The 19,107-nt window shown below is 35.4% G+C and overlaps 1 protein-coding gene across 29 annotated transcripts in view; it reads left to right on the top strand.

Annotated features, from left to right (window-relative positions):
- Positions 1-19,107, top strand: part of LOC138715576 (uncharacterized) — a 135,578-nt gene that overhangs the window by 38,166 nt on the left and 78,305 nt on the right. For 24 of the 29 annotated variants that reach the window (XR_011336493.1, XR_011336479.1, XR_011336490.1 and 21 more), the window contains 2 exons: positions 169-506; positions 4,203-4,348. The exons of 1 other annotated variant lie outside the window; for it this stretch is intronic. Coding sequence is in view for 12 of the 28 variants with exons in the window: in XM_069848640.1 (XP_069704741.1) it covers positions 4,265-4,348 (84 nt within the window). In the remaining 16 variants the exon portion in view is untranslated. Of the gene's footprint in view, positions 1-168; positions 507-4,202; positions 4,349-8,572; positions 9,025-19,107 lie in introns of those variants that run through there. 4 more of the 29 variants (XR_011336489.1, XR_011336478.1, XR_011336494.1 and 1 more) reach the window with 3 other exon arrangements.

Here is a 19,107-nt window from a genome sequence, read left to right as displayed (position 1 = left end):
AAACAAGGCTGCAGGTCGAGTTTGATAACCAGTCTACTATTGTAATATGAAGTTACGACATGTGTATCGTACAAAGTTTCATCCGCTTTGATAAAAAAAAATAATGTAAAATTGAATATTGTCTAAATGTAAAATTTTTATTGAAAGCTATATACATTTGCTTTGTAGGTGATCGATTCATATAGAGGGCCATGTACAAGAAACATTTGAAGAATGTTATTATTGTCGGTACTGTCACCATGACTATTTATAAATATAAGTGTCAATGGTATTGCATTAACAGCTGTACTGATTTATTAATTCCAACAAAATCGTGACAGAGGTATGAAGAGGAATATAAGAAGTTTGAAGAGTGGTGTAAAAAAAAAAGTAGAGAATATTTCTGAAAAGTTTATGCTGGAATATTTTTCAATGAAAAGTGAAAAGAAGAAATCAAGTTCTCTATGGATTCATTATTCTATGCTGCGGTGTACGGTATCACTGAAGAAAAATGTGGACATCAATCAGTAAGTAGACACAATAATTGTTAGCTTTTTAAAGCAAAAAAGTGAATTGTGAAAATGTTACCATTAATGTGTATAACAAATAAAAAGCTTAAAGGGACAAGGATCCTGCTGATCCAAAGTTGCACTTGGGCATGGGTTAGATTCCAGCTTATGCTCATTACTGGTAGTTTTTTCCGAGGTTTTCTCCAACCATAAGACGAATGCGAATGTCAGGTAATCTATGGTGAACTCTCGGCCTCATCTTGCCAAATACCATCATGCTATTACCAATACAATCAATGCCAAATATCCTAGTAGTTAATACAGGGTCGTTAAATAACCAACTAAACAAATTGCAGAGAACAATCTGAGTAGTATAATGAAGCATTAATGGTTGAAGTGTTGATGAAAATTTTTAGTGGTGGTGGTGGTGGTGGTGGTGGTAGCAGTATGTGTAAGAAAAGTAAATAGTTGGTGTACTATGGTTGATGTTTAAGAAAGTGCGAAGGTAATATAGTGCTAATAGTACCTCCCTCATGCCAATAACTCTGCTACAAAAAAGAATAATACAATTATGCCTTAATAAACTCTTGATTACCCTTCAGAACTGTTGTATTCAGGATTTAAAATATTTGACTTCCATCAAATTTATAACAATGTATTATTGAATTTCGTACATAAAAACCGAAATATATTTAATTTATATTCACATCAATCAGTGATGTCAATTGATGCCCACAGGAGCAAGCGCGCGCTTTAGAGCTCAGGAGACCCTGAGCACTTTACAGCTGAAAGGAAAGAGACAGAAGAAAGAGGTCGTATATGCCGCTTGGTCGAGCTATGTTCAGGGATGGCCAGCACTGATTCAATAGATAAAGGGAAGAGAACTTATTAAAACTGTATCCATGTTAATTTTTAGATTTGTCTGGAAGTATAAGTGCATTATAAGAATGTAAGTTTTAATTTCAAAGTTCATTTTTCACAAGTTTGATTGTTCAAAAGAAATATTTTCTCAACTTTCTTTATAGAAAAGTGAAATTTTCAGATATAGGCCTATTTATTTAGTAGCCTTACAGAATGTTTTCGTTAATTTAATATACCATAAATGCATATTACTGAAGATAGTGTATTGAAAGTTTTGAAAATATTCGCATGGAAATGAATTATTAACAGAGCAACTACTGTTACATCATAAGAAAAAGATGCATCCCCATGTGTTGTAAAAATGTCAGCTCTATAGCTTCAGCACATTTCGAGAAAATAATTTAATATTCTGATGATAGGAAGTTGCTCACCAATAGCACCTTAAAAGCATAATGCGATAAGAGTTTTGTTATGGAATATTAGTTACACTTAATGAATTACACTTGTCATGTCATACCCAATCTCTTTTTTGGGATATCACTTTCTTTATGAATTATGTGTTTCATCCATTTAGTACAGGATAGTTGTACTACTATGGAATTTATGTGAATATTCCTTCTTATCTCTTTATTATGTTATTAACATTTAAAACACAACTGCAATATTAAGAAATTGGTATTAGTACTTTTGTTTTACAGACAATGTAGATAATATCAAACAGAAAGAAGCCATATAAAAATAACGACATAAAATGTCACGTTCTGTTTGAAGTTTGTGCACCACTGTTTTCTTAATCCTACAGGCTGCTTACTTATGTACACAATCCTTCCTCTTTCCATACTTAGCGCTTGATGCCTGTGCATGACGTCAAGGTCAGAAAAATGCGCTTGCTTTGACATCACTGACAAATATAAAACCAAAAGATCAGAAAACATATATTATGCTTAACAGAACCTAAATGTATCATAGCTGTAGCATATAATCACAGTAGCAACTTCGGTCCAAGGCTTTATAACATACCTTAATAGCTAAATTCCCAAATATACAATTTACTAATGCTCCTTATTTAAAAAATTAAATTAAAAATTGCTGTTTAGAGAGAAAATTTAAAGTTAAATTATTGTGATATGTTTTTTCTTGTTCTTTTTTTCTTTTTTTACTTTTTACTCTGTTACAGTATTTAATAAAATATCTTAACGTTATGTGGAATGCCCTCTGAGCACGAGTATGTAACTTACTCTTTCTGGGGATGCTAGAATGTTATTATATAAAAAGCAATATGTATCTTTGGTGTGTGGATAAGCTTTAGGGCTTCTACCGCGTTGTCTTGGTGTTATTGGCTGACGTTTCGACCGCTGTGTTGTGGTCATCTTCAGAGCAGTTGTTGGATGCTCTGCTCTGAAGATGACCACAACACAGCAGTCGAAATGTCAGCCAATAACACCAAGACAACGCGGTAGAAGCCCTGAAGCTTATCCACACACCATGTACACCAGCCGCGGAAGCCTACGCAAACACTTAATATGTATCTTTGTTCTACGAGGGCTATTCATAAAGTAACCGTTTATTTCTTACAAACCTGTGAATGACATTAGAGAATTGGGTTACAATACGTTTGAAATTGTACACTCTAATTTATTTTTCCACACAGTTCCCAGTCACATTGAGACACTTGTCATAGCGTTTGACGAGCTTTGAAATTCCGCAATCGTAGAATTCGTCCAACTTCCGACGCTGGTTTTCAACTCTTCGTCATCGTCAAAGCACTTCGAGCCAAGCCACGTCGTCATATGCATGAAGAGATGGTAATCGCTAGGCACCAAATCTGGGCTATAGGGAGGATGATCCAATACTTCCAAGTTGAACTCTTGCAGTTTGGTCGCATTATGACGCACTGTATGCAGCCGGGCGTTGCCATGCAGGAAAATCACCCCAGAGCTCAACATGCCACGACGTTTGTTTTGAATGGCCCTTTTCAAGTTTGTTAGTGTGTTACAGTAACACTCAGCGTTAATTGTGGCATTCCTCTCCAAGAACTCCACTAGCAAAATTCCTTTTCTGTCCCAGAACACAGTTGCCATAGGTTTCCTCGTGGAAAGTGTTTGACGACACTTTGTGGGTTTTTTCGGGGAGTGAGTATGGCCCCACTGCATTGATTCAAGCTTTGTTTCTGCATTCACATACACACCCAAGTCTCATCTCCTGTCACAATCTGATCGAGAAAAGCATCGCCTTCTCTTTTGTAACGTTCAAGAAAGGACAGTGCTGCTCCCATTTGCTGAGCCTTTTGTTTCTCAGAAAGAAGTTTAGGCACCTATCTGGCAGAAAGTTTCCAGTAGCCCAAATCTTTGGTAATCATTTTGTACAGAAGAGTACGACTAAACTGTGGAAAATCCCCACTCAGCTCTGACATGGGAAATCTGCGGTTTGCTGTAACCTTTTCCTCAACCAAACGAATCAGATCTGCATTCACGATACTCGGTCGACCACTTCTCTCTTCATCATGGACATTGGTTTGCCCATTTTTGAACATACAGCACCATTCAATTTTTAATAGTCTCCCGACTTCCGCATTTCTCTTCTCTTTGAGCCTTTTTCTACCTTATTTTTACATAATGTAAAAATTAATTGAAACATTTAATTTTCACATAGTTGAAGGTGATTTATATGATGGATTCTGTTGTTCCAGAGATGCATTGAAATGTGCAGCTAAGCTTATACAAAGAGTGTTTTCTTTTATGAACAGTAAGTGAACATATATGTACATACATTCATATATGAGGTCTCGCCATCCTCATTAAATAATCGAGACTACTATAGATACCTATTAATTTTGAGAAAAATTCGTTCCAGAACCGGGAATCGAACCCAGGACCTCTCAACTCTGCGTGCTGACCGCTCTTTCCAACTGAGCTATGCCGGGACACAATCCACGGTGCCAGCCAAACTCTCCTCATTATATTATCATGGCCTACTACCTGCATTTTAGACATATACTGGTAAGTCATATATACAGGAGCACATATTTAAATGACTTTATGGCCAATTTTAACAAGCTTGTTAACATTGATATATACCTATACTCACATATGAAGTCTCGCAATCCTCAGATGTCCGAAAAAGGAGAGCGACACTTTAATCAAATCAGAACTGCAAATCACAGTCAACTTCAATTACTCATGTAGGAAATTTTTACAATTTGTTTGAAACTATTACGCTAGGTAAAATATCTCAAAATACTTTAATTTAAGCCTAACTGCCAAAATGTAGAATAAAATTGTTTTTAGTACCGCTAACTGAATTGAATAATTTTTCAATTTTTTAGGTGAAATATTGTAGACCACTTAGTCTCCCATATTTTCTTCAAAAATAGTTGGCAACCCTAGAACCAATACTATTTCTACCCAAGTCTTCAACAGAAATCAGAGTGAAAATTCCATGTGCTTGTGTAATGCTCGTACATGTTTTCCATCTATTAGGAATATTCACAATTTGTTGCATCTTCAAATAATTCTTTCGACATTCTGTAATATTCTGTGAATTTGTCTGGATGCTATGCTAACTCTACCAATAAAACATTACAAGCACCACGATTTTCAACCAATGAATCCAAAACCTACGCCTTTATCTTCGCATTCTTATTATTGCCTATAGCAGGAGATCTTCATCATCCGATGACTCCATACTGAACGACTCATTACATCAAATAACATGGCGTTATGTGTCACGCTCCATGTGCCATGCATCATGTTTCTTGCATCACCCGATGTGTAACGTGCCTAATCGATTTTATTCAAGTTGCGCACCCAAATTATAAAGTACAGCCCACATAGGAATGCAGCAGGTTTACAGCATGAGCTTCATCTGGTTGTAGTGTAATGTTTACTTTTCTGAATGTTACATATTTTCAAATACGAATGTTGTACTTATATTGTACAGGTGATATATTGTTGTTGGTCCAGTGTCTAGGCACTTGACAATAAGTCAATCGCTGTCTTGCACTCCAATATTTTTCTATGATGTTATCTTGTTCTAGCAATGCTTTGCATCCCTGGACATGTTTCACGTTCATTTCTTCATTTGCATCACACAATACACGGGCTGATGTATAAGAAATTCCTATCCTGTGCAGGTGGCTTGTCAAACAATCGTGACATGACTTGTTATCAACCTGATTTATGAGGCCCTTGAGGGATTATCTCGGGGTTAACTATTCAAAATTTCCATATTGTATCATTTGCTTCATCCGAATTATATTGTTTTGGGCAGATCTGAATTTACTTCTGATTAGTTGTTTTACAGAATAATTGTTATTGAATTGTTGTAAAATTTCAGTTTTCTTTTTAGCCAAAAGTCTACTGTTTCATTTCTTTCATGTCACAATGGGAAGGAAACAACTATTTTTTTTCTGTAGTTTAGTTAGATAACGCATCTTTTTTAAATCTTGTAGGCTATTTTAGCCTTTTTCGTGATCTGTTGTAAGATTATAGTCTGTATGGCTGCCCTTCAATCTGATAATTAGAATTTATTTACTCTTTCATACTTACTTACTGGCTTTCAAGGAACCTGGAGGTTCATTGCCACCCTCACATAATCACGCCATTGGTCCCTATCCTGAGCAAGATTAATCCAGTCTCTATCATCATATCCCACCTCCCTCAAATCCATTTTAATATTATCTTCCCATCTACGTCTCGGCCTACCCAAAGGTCTTTTTCCCTCCGGTCTCCCAACTAACACTCTATATGCATTTCTGATTCGCCCATATGTGATACATGCCCTGCCCATCTCAAACGTCTGGATTTAATGTTGCTGATTATGTCAGGTGAAGAATACAATGCGTGCAGCTCTGCGTTGTGTAACTTTCTCCATTCTCCTGTAACTTCATCCCTCTTCGCCCCAAATATTTTCCTAAGAACCTTATTCTCAAACACCCTTAATCTGTGTTCCTCTCTCAAAATGAGAGTCCAAGTTTCACAGCCATACAGAACAACCAGTAATATAACTCTTTATAAATTCTAACTTTCAGATTTTTTGACAGCAGATTATATGACAAAAGCTTCTCAACCGAATATATTAACAGGCATTTCCCATATTTATTCTGCGTTTAATTTCCTCCCCAGTGACATTTATATTTGTTACTGTATTTATTTAATCTATATAAGAGATTTTGCAAACATATATGTAAATAGACAGAAATCCATATAGAGTGTTAGTTGTGAGACCAGAGGGAAAAAGACCTTTGGTGAGGCCGAGACATAGATGGGGGGATAACATTAAAATGGATTTGAAGGAGGTGAGATATGATGGTAGAGACTGGATTAATCTTGCTCAGGATAGAGATCGATGGCATGCTTATGTGAGGGCGGCAATGAACCTCCAGGTTCTCTAAAAGCCATTTGTAAGGAATATGTAAATAGCAGTAACGTAAAAATTTGTTGTATATTCTCCGACAGAATAGTAAAATGAAAAGGCAGGACATATTCATCCCAGTTTCTGCACCTTTGAATATGATATAAGAGATCCATCCATATAAATTTGTCAACACTCCATACGTGTGTATCTTGTCTCAATTGTTTCTATAGCCATAATCTTCAAACCTAGTTTATCTGAAGCCTACATATAATATTTGTTTGTAGTTTATAGACATTATTTCAATAGTTTCTTTAAAGCTGTAATGATATGTACTGAAAACTCACTTTACAACATTTTTTGGTGTGTTAAAATTGCATTAATATTACTGCCAGGATACAAATGAACGTATTTTTCATACTTGTTAAGTGTTTCGGAACCCTACATAAGAAGTTGAATGTCTTAAGAGGAATGTGATGAAATAAAATGGTGAAGTGTTTGGCAGCGAAAATATATATTTTTCTTGTTTTGTTTTTTCCTCCCAATGTATAAAGACCATTATTTCGATACCAGTATGTAGATAATTTATATTTCATATGATATGCAAATACTTTCGTTCCTTCACAGTTTATGACATTGTCACACAGAATATATGATGTTTCTTTCAAATAATTCACAATTTAATGCACATTAATTTTATCATCCACTGTTTTATATGAAACTTTTCATAGCCGATTTTGGGAAAGTTATTGATTGAATTCCCAATATGCTCAGTCAGTTTAAGAGAGCAGTGTATTATGATAATAGATGTTTGAAAGAATTTTAGTTTTGTCCTTTAAAGAGAAAATTTTGCACGAACAAATGTAACTTTTTTTCCTCAAAATACAAGGAGAAAATGGGGAATACAGGAACAAAGAAAATACGAGACGATCAAGGTGAAGACAGATGGATGGGCAGGCAGGCAGCCAGATAGATTAATTTTTTCCATAATATTCTTACAGTTGCTTTATAACATAGAATATAGCCTAACATATCCAATTCTTACGTTTAACATATAAAAATGCAAATACGAAATATATGTTGTTGTTGTTTTCTAATGCCTTGCGTTTGACAATAAAGTCATTTGACCTCTTGCACTTCAATATTTTTCAAAGATATTATCATGGCCAGCCACTGAAGCCCATATATGGAGGTGTTCCGAATCCATTTCTTGGTTTGAATTGCACAATGGGCAGTTAGGGGACTGATATATTCCAATTGTATGCAGGATATGAAATATATACAGAATTAATACCGGTAGGCCTACCTTAATAACAATAACATATTATACAATGCAATATGTTTACCATTTAATAGTACTAAAATATTTACACAGTACAGTGAAACGTCAAGAATTCATCTACAGAATAAAAAATATGAGATATTAAGTAATTTTTTAGTTTTACCTTAAATAATGCAGGGTTTTGGTTATGATTCTTATGGCCAGTTTTTCCAAGTAATGTTTAATTTGGCTTAACAAATGTTAAATTAACAGCTGGTTTATTTTAAATGTTTTGTCAAGATGTTTTTCATTTTTCCAACATAATTTTGTTTAAAATAACCAACACTTAACTTTAACTGTTGTTAATACTATTCTAACTACTCAACAGCAGTTGGTAATGATTTTGCATATACAGGGTGTATCAAAAATACGTGTACAAACTTCAGGCATGGGTTCCTTACACCAAAAGAAGGAAAAAAGTTCATATGAACATATGTCCCATAATCCTTTGTTTCCCCGTTAGGAACTGTTCAACACATTGGTACACTCATAATATGCCAAAACACAAAACTCATAACCAATGCTCGAAATGTCCTCCTCTTGCTTCCAGACATGCATGCACTCATCGAATCATGGACTGTCGCACCCTTTCAAATACTCCGGGATGATGTTGAATGGTTTCGCAGGCTTCCGTGACACGTCGATGAAGAGTTTCTTGATCCGGGATGTCTGCTCCATAAACCAATTGTTTAAGGTGCCCCCAAAGATAAAAATCCAAAGGATTGAGGTCGGGAGAACGTGCTGGCCATTGAACTGGTCCTCCTCTGCCTGTCCATCTGTCATGGTAGACACCAGTCAGTGTATCTCGAACAAGGCGACTAAAATGTGCTGGAGCCCCATCATGCATGAACCACATGTTTTGTCTTATGTTCAGAGGCACATCTTCGTACAGTAATTCTGGAAGAGTGTTTGGATAAAGTCCCTGTAGATAGCACCTGTAAGACGTGCTGGTAGAACGTATGGACCTACCAGACAGTCGCCTACAATTCCAGCCCACACATTAATCCTAAATTGTTGCTGATGTCCAGCCTGAAATACAGCACGAGGCTTCCGATCTGCCCATACGTGTTCATTGTGGAAATTGGTAATTCCATCTCTCCCAAACGTTGCCTCGTCTGTAAACAAAACTGATGAGACAAACAATGGATTGACTATTTGTGCTAGAAACCATCGGCAAAAGTTCTCCCGTGGTGGATAATCGGCAGGCGAAAGGCCCTGCACACGTTGCGGATACAAGAGCTGCTCGTGAAGTACCCTCCATGCTGTACTGTGTGATGTACCAGTTGCCACAGCCAATTGTCTTGTACTGATACCTGGATCGTCTTCGGCACAGTGTAAAATGTCTTCTTCGAGGTTCGGCGTACGAACAACTCTTGGTCTTCCTCGATCACCAGTCTGTGGTGCAATGGTTCCTGTCTCAGCAACGCGACGATACACAGCAACAAAGGTTTGATGATTCGGTTGTCTTCGGTCTGGAAACGCCATCTGATACAGCCGTACAGCCTCGCGTCCATTACCATTCGCGCGACCATACATAAAAATGACGTCAGCCTGCTCACGAAATGAATATCGTCCTGCCATGGTTGAACGAAACACGTTAACTCACTCCACGTTCACAATTGCAACGTTGAAGACAGACTAATGACAATTGACACATGTAAACAAGTCTCCATGGCAACACTTCGCCATCTGCAGTCCATTTCTGCTACAACGAGTCACAGCCTTCTATGAATGAGTGCATAAAGAAATGAAGTTTTGAGGTTGGACCTCGAAGGCCGTTGAACGCAAACTTTTAGTAATAAATGAATAACGGGGAAACAAAGGATTATGGGACATATGTTCATATGAACTTTTTTCCTTCTTTTGGTGTAAGGAACCCATGCCTGAAGTTTGTACACGTATTTTTGATACACCCTGTATAAGACAACTTCTTATTGGCTGCTATTATTATTTAAATTCTGTACTTTAGAGTAAGTCATGAAACATGTGTAAAATCGTAACCTGTTACAGTAGCCATGAGTCATACAGTACAGAGAGTTGATAAATGAAAGTTGCATTGACTACTATTGAATAATAATAATTATTATAAGTATGGTTATATTTTATAATGCTAAATATGAATTTCTGTTTAGAAAAATCTCAGCATTATGACCACCAGGTGACAATAATTACACGAATGTGTGTAGTCAACTGTACACAAAACCCCGAGGAGAATTCTGTATGATATAAAATTCTCTAATTCAGGTCCATGTATAAATTATATGTAATTTCGTCCTAAAGAAGCAATTGCTGCTGAAACATTTTATTATTTACTCACTGTGTATTTTGAAGTACTATTGACATCGGCTATAGTTGAAGAGCCAGTAACATAGAATCTAGAGTTAATAGTAGCTGGTGAATTGGAACAAGTGGCCTATTTCTGTTTGTAGGATATTCAGATCTGACTTCAATTTCTTGCCACATTAAGATCGCACATTTCCTCAATATTAAATGGATAATAGCTCAGCATCGAAATAAGCGTCAGTATGATAATCAGTTGACTTATAAAGATTATCTTTCCTATATTAATATTCCAAAATATCTTTTAAATTATATATTACCAGTCTTTTTTTTTTTTCTATTTATTTATTTATTGTCGCTTTAACTTCTAACAAAAGTCATATCGCGACACGAATTAATTTTAACAATATATAACAATTACCAGTCTTATGGCTGGTTTCACAAAGCTTCATTAAGGTTTTAATGATTCATTAATTTATTTACTGGTTCATTAAATCATTTTTATATCTTACCAAGCATCTTTAGCCTAACGAACCAGTAAAACTATCATTAAATTTAGTGATAGTAATTTCCGTCTTTAAATTTTTAATTATTCATTAGTTGCAATATAAAATGCGGAACGTTTCGACGCAGAATTGTTATATCTGGAACTGCTCGAAAATTAAGAGTCAAATGGAGATAATATTAACCATTTAAAAACCGATCATTTTAAAAATTTGAATGACATAAAAATTCACAAAAGATACCACGTCACGAAGATCGTAGTACCGGTACTCAAAATTTTAGAAGAAACTGATCATAGGTTAGAATATCATAAAAACAGCTGAGACAAAGCTGAAACTAGTCAACTAAGTAGCATACAACTGAGTTTTATTTTAAGACATGAAAGTGATTATTATAACTACATACCGGTACCTAAGAAATATTAGTAAATTAATACATAATGTGCATTCAAACATAACAAAACTTAATTGGTATATTAACTTTCATTTATTAGAATTATATTATAGCTAGCGATAAGATATGTTTGCACTGGCTTTAAAACAGAAGCGAAAGAGCTGGATTCTTGGAATTTATAATCGTTTTCTTTCCGATGGAAATTTTATTTTCCAGCAGGATAATCACCCCGCGCACACCGCCATAAACGTTCAAAGACGGTTCACGGAAAAGCATGAAAAAGAGGAGGATTGACAAATATCGAGACATCCCACCTCAAAATCCAGATCAGTTCTGGGATCAAGTTCTGGCTACCTGGAAAGATTTCGCTAAGGACCAGAACTATTTCCGAGATCTGGTGGACTCAATGCCCCGAAAATTCCAGGGAGTGATAGACGCCGGTGGCATGTGGATGAAGTATTAGATCCACATGTGCATTTATTTTATTTTTCTTTAATTTGTTCGTTTATCTTTGTTTTATTTCGGGAAGAAAATTGATCTCCCAAGAGTGTTTTAAATTCTCCTAGTGGAGCCAGAGTTGCGAAATAATTCGTTCCAGTACACAAAATTAAAAAAATGAAGAAAGGTAACATGTATAAAAATTAGTTATATTAATAAAAAAAAAAAGTTATCGCTGAGAATCGAACACGGGCCCCCGGCATAGCAATCCAACTCGCTACTGACTACTCCATCGAGGAGTCATGGCGTAACTAGCGTGACGAGGCACATATAGCTACTCGGCTTGAAGTCTAGGGGAAGAGTGCACATACAAACGTACTCATGAAAATATTTTAATGTTCAGTACTAGCTAATGTTTCATTTGGACTGATTTACTGAAGCTTGGTGAAACCGGCCCTTACTGTAAACATTCCTCAAAGAGAAACATAACATGTTATTTTCACAACTTTTGTCTGAACAGCTGTGGTGTTATCCGCCATGTTTAACTGTTTGTTAAATGAGTTAACGGCCTGAAATCCTACATTTAAAGTTAACAAACGGTTAAGAATCTGTTAGGCCAAACTGGTGTTGAACAAATGGAAAAACTGTATTTAACAAACTGTTGAAGGTTTAACAGTCGTTAAGTGTTCTAACAATACTTGGACAAACCGGCCATTAATGTCTTCAGGAAGACCATTGAAAATTTTTATTGCCATGTAACGTACTCCCCTTTGATAGCATGATAAATTTGATGATGGTGTATGAAAATCATTCTTTCTGCGGGTATTTGTGCTATGTATGGTTGAATTAGTTAGAAAATTTTCTTTATTACATAAGAATAAATTTATTAATGAGTATATGTACTGATTTGTTAAGGTCAGAATCTCTCATTAAAAAAAATGGTCTACACGATTCTCTAGCCTTTGCTCCAATTATTATTCTAATTGCTAAGGAGATAAGGAGAACAAGTGTGGGTTATTTATAATAATAATAATAATAATAATAATAATAATTATTATTATTATTATTATTATTATTATTATTATTATTACTATTTATTTATTCTGGTAAGGTTAAGGCCATCAGGCCTTCTCTTCCACTCCATCAGGACAGTGACAGTTAATTCCAGAGTTAGTCCACCATTGTGAGTGAGGGGTTAGCGAGCCTAACTCCGAACCCAGCGGGCACGGGTTCGATTCTTGGTCAGGACGAATTGCCTGGGTGAAGTTTTTTCAAGGTTTTTCCCTCACCCCTATGGATGAATATCAGGTAACTTTATCAGACAATTGGAACCCCATTCAACTACGCCACTTCCTTTTCTCCCCTATCATCCTTTCATTCATCATCCCGTAACTTCTTCTGGTTTTCAGATCGCTCTACAGGCGGCCCTCCGAAGCTCCTGGCTCTCTCGACTGGCCTCTGTGGATTGTATTCAAGTGTTTGTTACCATTATCTCATTCGCAATGAGTCCAAGTTCTCCATGTTTTTCGAGGTTATACAGGGGCGTATTTTGCGGGCTACCGGCGGTAGCCCAAGGAAATTACAAAAGAAAAAGTTTGTAATACTACTAGGTTCAAAAAGTTCCCGGAATTTTACTACCATTTTTCGTATTAATATATAACAAGGGATATTATACATTTGTTTTGTTGGTAACATTCATGATGTCATTTCCTTAAAGTTTGTTGATAATGGCGATTGTTGGTTTTGAGTTGTAGGCAATTGTTTATCATAGTGTTTTGTTTGTTCGTCGCATTTTGTAATTATGTCCACAGAGCAAAGTACAAACATCAAGTTCTGTGTTTTGCTGGGGACATGATCAGTATGGCTGATGAAGATGGTGATTTCTTAAACAAAATGAAACTGGTGCTACTTTTACGACCCAGTCCCTAAACGACAGTCATGTGAGTGGAAATCGAAAACATCTCCTCGGAAGCAAAAATTTCCTAGGGACACTTCCAAAGGCAAAGTTATTTTAAATGTTATGTTTTATTTAACGACGCTCGCAACTGCAGAGGTTATATCAGCATCGCCGGATGTGCCGGAATTTTGTCCCGCAGGAGTTCTTTCACATGCCAGTAAATCTACTGACATGAGCCTGTCGCATTTAAGCACACTTAAAGCAAAGTTATGTTGGAAGTTTTCTTCGACTCTCAGGGTCTCATGCACCATGAGTTCATTCCAGAAGGCCGTACTGTAACGAAAGAATTTACGTAGAAACCCTCCGTCGCCTCTGGGACGCAGTGAGAAGGAAACGTCCAGAAAAGTGGGTAGAAAACAACTGGTTCCTTATGCATGACAATGCACCTGCTCATCGCGCAATTATTGTAAATAATTTTCTTGCCAGGCACAACATAACTGCTTTGCATCAACCACCATACTCTCCTGATCTCTCACCACCTGATTACTTTCTGTTTCCCCGTCTGAAAAGTCATCTGAAAGGACGGAGATTCAATGCTGAAGAGGTTATCGCAAACGCGACGAGAGCACTAAGACGGGTTTCACAAAATGGCTTCCAGGCCTGCTTCCAGGAACTCTACACGCGTTGGCAAAAGTGTGTTGTTGCGGAAGGCAACTATTTTGAAGGAAATGCTGTAGAATAGTGTTTAAGGTACGTTGTTTCTATGATGCTAGCAAATTCCGGGAACTTTTTGAACCTAGTATGTATAACATAATGTAATAATTTTGTATTATTAGTTTTACCATAGTAATTAAAATTAAAGTAATTGTTAGATATATTTTGTGTAATAATAGGGTCAGCGGTAGCCCAAACCCTTTAACCAGTATACGCCACTGAGGTTATATCCTATTTGAATACCTAGATCCTTCAACGCCTGTATTCTTGCAATGTATCCATCATTAAATGTGAGTACAGCATCTAGTATACTAAGTTCCAACATTGACATACCAACAGACACATTTTTGGAACTCAGTGCCAAACAACATTATTAAATTATTCATTAGTATTCTGAGTTCTTCATCAGAATGGGCAAAATTTTGAAACACAGGCTTTATGAAGCATTAATTTTACTATAAAACAAGCCAAACCACAGCCTTCTAAGACAATTAGTTCCTGAGATAATAATTTTTTTTTTGTGAAAAGTGGTAAATTTTTTCTCTAAAACACAAATACACTAATATTTTTAAAAAATATGTTTAAAATAGTAAATATTAGAATATTTTAATAAACCGAACACCAAATTAACCAGAATTAATCATACTTACTTACTGGCTTTTAAGGAACCCGAAGGTTCATTGCCGCCCTCACATAAGCCCGCCATTGGTCCCTATCCTGAGCAAGATTAATCCAGTCTTTATCATCATACCCCACCTCCCTCAAATCCATTTTAATATTATCTTCCCATCTACGTCTCGGTCTCCCCAAAGGTCTTTTTCCCTCCGGCCTCCCAACTAACACTCTATATGCATTTCTGGATTTGCCCATATGTGCTACATCCCCTGCCCATCTCAAACGTCTGGATTTAATGTTCCTAATTATGTCAGGTGAAGAATACAATGCGTTAAAATGTTAATTTTTTTTCTCCTTAATTTAATAATTCTGGCCATGGCTTCAACCATTCCCACTTCTAACGCTTTTTATGACAGTATGGTCTCATTCTGAATCTCATGTAAACACTTCCCATCATGAGAGTGAACTATAGCAACTCTCATGAGAGAACTGTCACTGTGTAAAAGAGGCTTTAATCTATGTAGTGTAAAGTAGGTTCACTTTGTGTTTCTCAATGTACCCTAACTGACAACTCAAGTAATGTTAGCTACCAGGGATTTCTCAGTTATTTGTTCTATAGACCATTTACCACAGAAATCCCATGGCAGTGGTCTTCTGGAAAATGATAGGTACAATGTAATAGATTTCCATTGATTTCTGCAATAGCCATAAGGATGATTGTGTCAATTATGAAGCAATTGTGAAATGACAGCACAGGAAAAGAGAATATTCTGGTAAAACTTAATCCGACATCATCATTGTCCTTATAAATTTTACTTAGACTTGCCTGTATTGGAAAGTCTGTGCTCTAGTTGTTTGGGAATGAAACATCAGATTCATCTCACATCTCCTGAAAAGAAGATTCTGAAATGTTGTACCTTTCAGCCATAATAATTCCAAGCTATAGGTGTAACTTGGTGCTTAGTATTTTTGAATAGGGATTGGATTTCTGTAACATGTCATATTTTTATAAGCTTAAGTTAAATTAAACATATTGCCCATTGTGCAACTCAAACCAAGAAATGGATTCGGAACACCTCAGAATCTGTGCTTCAGTGGCTAGTCATGATAATATCTTTGAAAAATATTGGAGTGCAAGAGGTCAAATGACTTTATTGTCAAATGCCTGGCATTAGAAAACAACAACAACAACATATTTCTAGCTTTTCTAAACATGTCACGGTGTTTATTGATTATAAAAATGCATATTTTACTATTAAGTCATATTTGATCAAAAATGGGAGAAAGACATATTTTTATTTATTTATTGCAAAAAAATAGTTTTTCAATGCATATCAGCACACTGCGGATTGACTGGCAATGATGCTACTGATTATCTTGCCAAAAAGGGCTGTGGTACTATTCAGAAACCTGCTACACAATTATCCTATTATGCAACAAAAAAAATGATTACTTCATAATACCACAAAATTATAACAAATCATCATCTCCAAATTTAAAAAAATAAAAGGTGCGAATCTGTCTCAACCCAAAACGTCCCTGGATACCCAAGGAAGAATGCAGTTGCAATTTTTAGACTGTTTACGGACCATGACTGCTTGGCCAAGCATCTCCACAGGATTGGAATATCTCCTTCACCATTCTGCCCCTTATGTGATCTTCAAGAGGAAATGCATCAAAATCATCTTCAGCACTGCCCAGCCACTATCAACTTAGTGTCCTTGAGTGAAAAATACTGGAGAGCGAGAGAATTAATGATTTCGTTGTCAGAAATTCAGCATTAGCAAACAACAACAACAACAGTTATTTATTACAATAGTTTTAACAGTTCTCCAAACATGTTTTGTGTCAATAATGGCACGAGATTTTGTTTACATTTGGCTATTTATTTAGATTTATTTTCTTTAGAAATATTTTGTGGTTCAATGAAGTTTGAAGATAACTGGATTTGCCAGCAGTAAGTTGTCAAAACACAAAGGACAAAAGAATGTTAGGATGGATTATGGTCAAATTGTTGCTGATCGGTCTCACCTTCATCCTCTTCACCCCTTCCAAACATGTGACACTTAAGAGGTTCTAATTCTACTGTTGCCATAACAGTCAGTGACTCTGTTAACATAGCTGTAACAAAATTAGTCATGCAAGGACAGACATTGGATATTTTTCATCTGTCTTCTACCCCTGCTATTTTTATAGGCTGAACTGTTTGCTATGGCCAGTATAAAGAGTTAATATTCCCGAAAACAATTTTGTAGAACAGCCAATACAGAGTTTTTAAAGTAATTTTTAGGCTATATTTAATTTTTGCCATATTTTAGTATTCTTATGATATAAGTGCATAGATATTTCCAGAGTTTGTAGTAATAGAAATCCGAGCCCTACTGCTGATTATAAGCACTTTTGGTGGTCTAGTCACTACCAGTGGTCACAGGAGAGTCAAATCCTAGCAATTCCTCATCATAGAATGTTGAGTTCAGTGTTTAGAGAAGGCTGTATGGCCTTAACTCTGCCAGGTTAAATAAAACCATTATTATTTTTATTATTACTATTCATTCTCTTTTGCTGTCTCAGTCCCTTGTCAACAGAATTCTCTACTCAAATATTAGGGACTACCAGACAATAACTACTTTCAAGAATAGGCTAAGCAATTTCTTACGAACATAGTCAAATTGAAGTTATAATTATTGTAATCATGTGATTGAGTTTAATTATTTCATTATATTGTAGGTATAATAATAATAATAATAATAATAATAATAATAATAATAATAATAATATATTATTATTATTATTATTATTATTATTATTATTATTATTATTATTATTATTATTTACTATTACATAATTATTTTATTGGTATTTTGGGATGACAAAAGAAACTGTTTTTATTGTATTACATTAATGATTAGGTTTTTTTACCTATTTTTTTCCTTGCTTCTAACTCCTAATTTCTTCAATACTTTTCCGAATCATGATCATAGGAGCTATGTGAATTCTGTTGAACCTAAAAAAAACCTAAATTGGACCTTAGTACCTAAAAAACCTAAATCATTGTTGATAAGCATTGTCCTGTATTTACTGCGTTATATATGTTATATATATATATATATATATATATATATATATATATATATATACATTTTTTTTAAGTAATATCAGTACATTTCGAGATACGAGTAAAGAGAGAGAGAGGAAAGAACACTCTCGATGTGGAGGAGGCTGCCTCAATCCCTAAGGCAAAACCTCTACTTAGCAGTGATAACATCTATACATCTATGACTCCCTTGCTTTCCTCAAGGCAAATTTCAGCGACCTTCCAGAATATATTGAGTACTTGGAATCTTCGTTGTTACAACCGAAAGATGCAATTGGTGTCACTGACTCTTTTCTACAGAAAGAAGTACCAGGACCCATGGGTGAAGCCATCACATTAAAACTGAAGAAAGTATTGCAGAGGAATCCAGGGTTTGAAAAAGTGAGAAATGTGTGCTCAATTCTCCAGGGGGAAAAGCTTCAATTGTCAGTTACTGTGGGTACCTGCTGCAGTGGCAGCGATGAAATTTGCACCTTTGACATCATGTGCTGTCAAAAAACTTTTTTCGTTCTTGTATTTTGAGAGGCAATAGAAAACGTCGAGAATCTTGAAAAGTATTTAGTCATATATTGCAACCAGGAACAGTACAAGTAAATAATGTTCTTTTGTTTGTTTGTTACTTTTTAAAATAATTCTTGATCAAGTCTGAACAAATTGAATTCAAAAGTTGTGTGCACTGTACTTTTTATTTATTAAATTGAAATTTATATTGTTATATGAAGGCAAATTATATTAGATAAAATGTTAATTGTTATAGTAATTTATTCAAACTACAAATAATGTTAAAGGGGAAGGAGCAAAAATTTCGAATCTTATCAATTTTGTTAAATAGTTTGGTTCTTGAAAAGGTCAGGTTCGTGGTCCATGTTGCCTTAATAAATATATATTTATGTTTTAAGAATAACTGTAAGGATACATTTTTAATGATTGGAGAGTTTTTGTGATCCCTTTCACAAATTGGACATAAAACCTAATTCACCTATTCCAAAAACCTAAAATGGTCTTTTTAAAAACCTAAAAATCTGGTACCTATTAATGATGTATTATGTAACTATTCTATTATATTAATTATGTTTTGTTTACAGCAGTGTACTAATTTTATATCATACTGATTGAGTGGAACAGAAGGATGAATGTCCTTAATTCTGTC

The sequence above is a fragment of the Periplaneta americana genome, chromosome 15, assembly GCF_040183065.1.
Source record: "Periplaneta americana isolate PAMFEO1 chromosome 15, P.americana_PAMFEO1_priV1, whole genome shotgun sequence".
Classification (NCBI taxonomy): Eukaryota; Metazoa; Arthropoda; class Insecta; order Blattodea; family Blattidae; genus Periplaneta; species Periplaneta americana.
The sequence above is the reverse complement of the archived record's forward strand: the minus strand, read 5'-3'. Positions and strand labels throughout refer to the sequence as shown.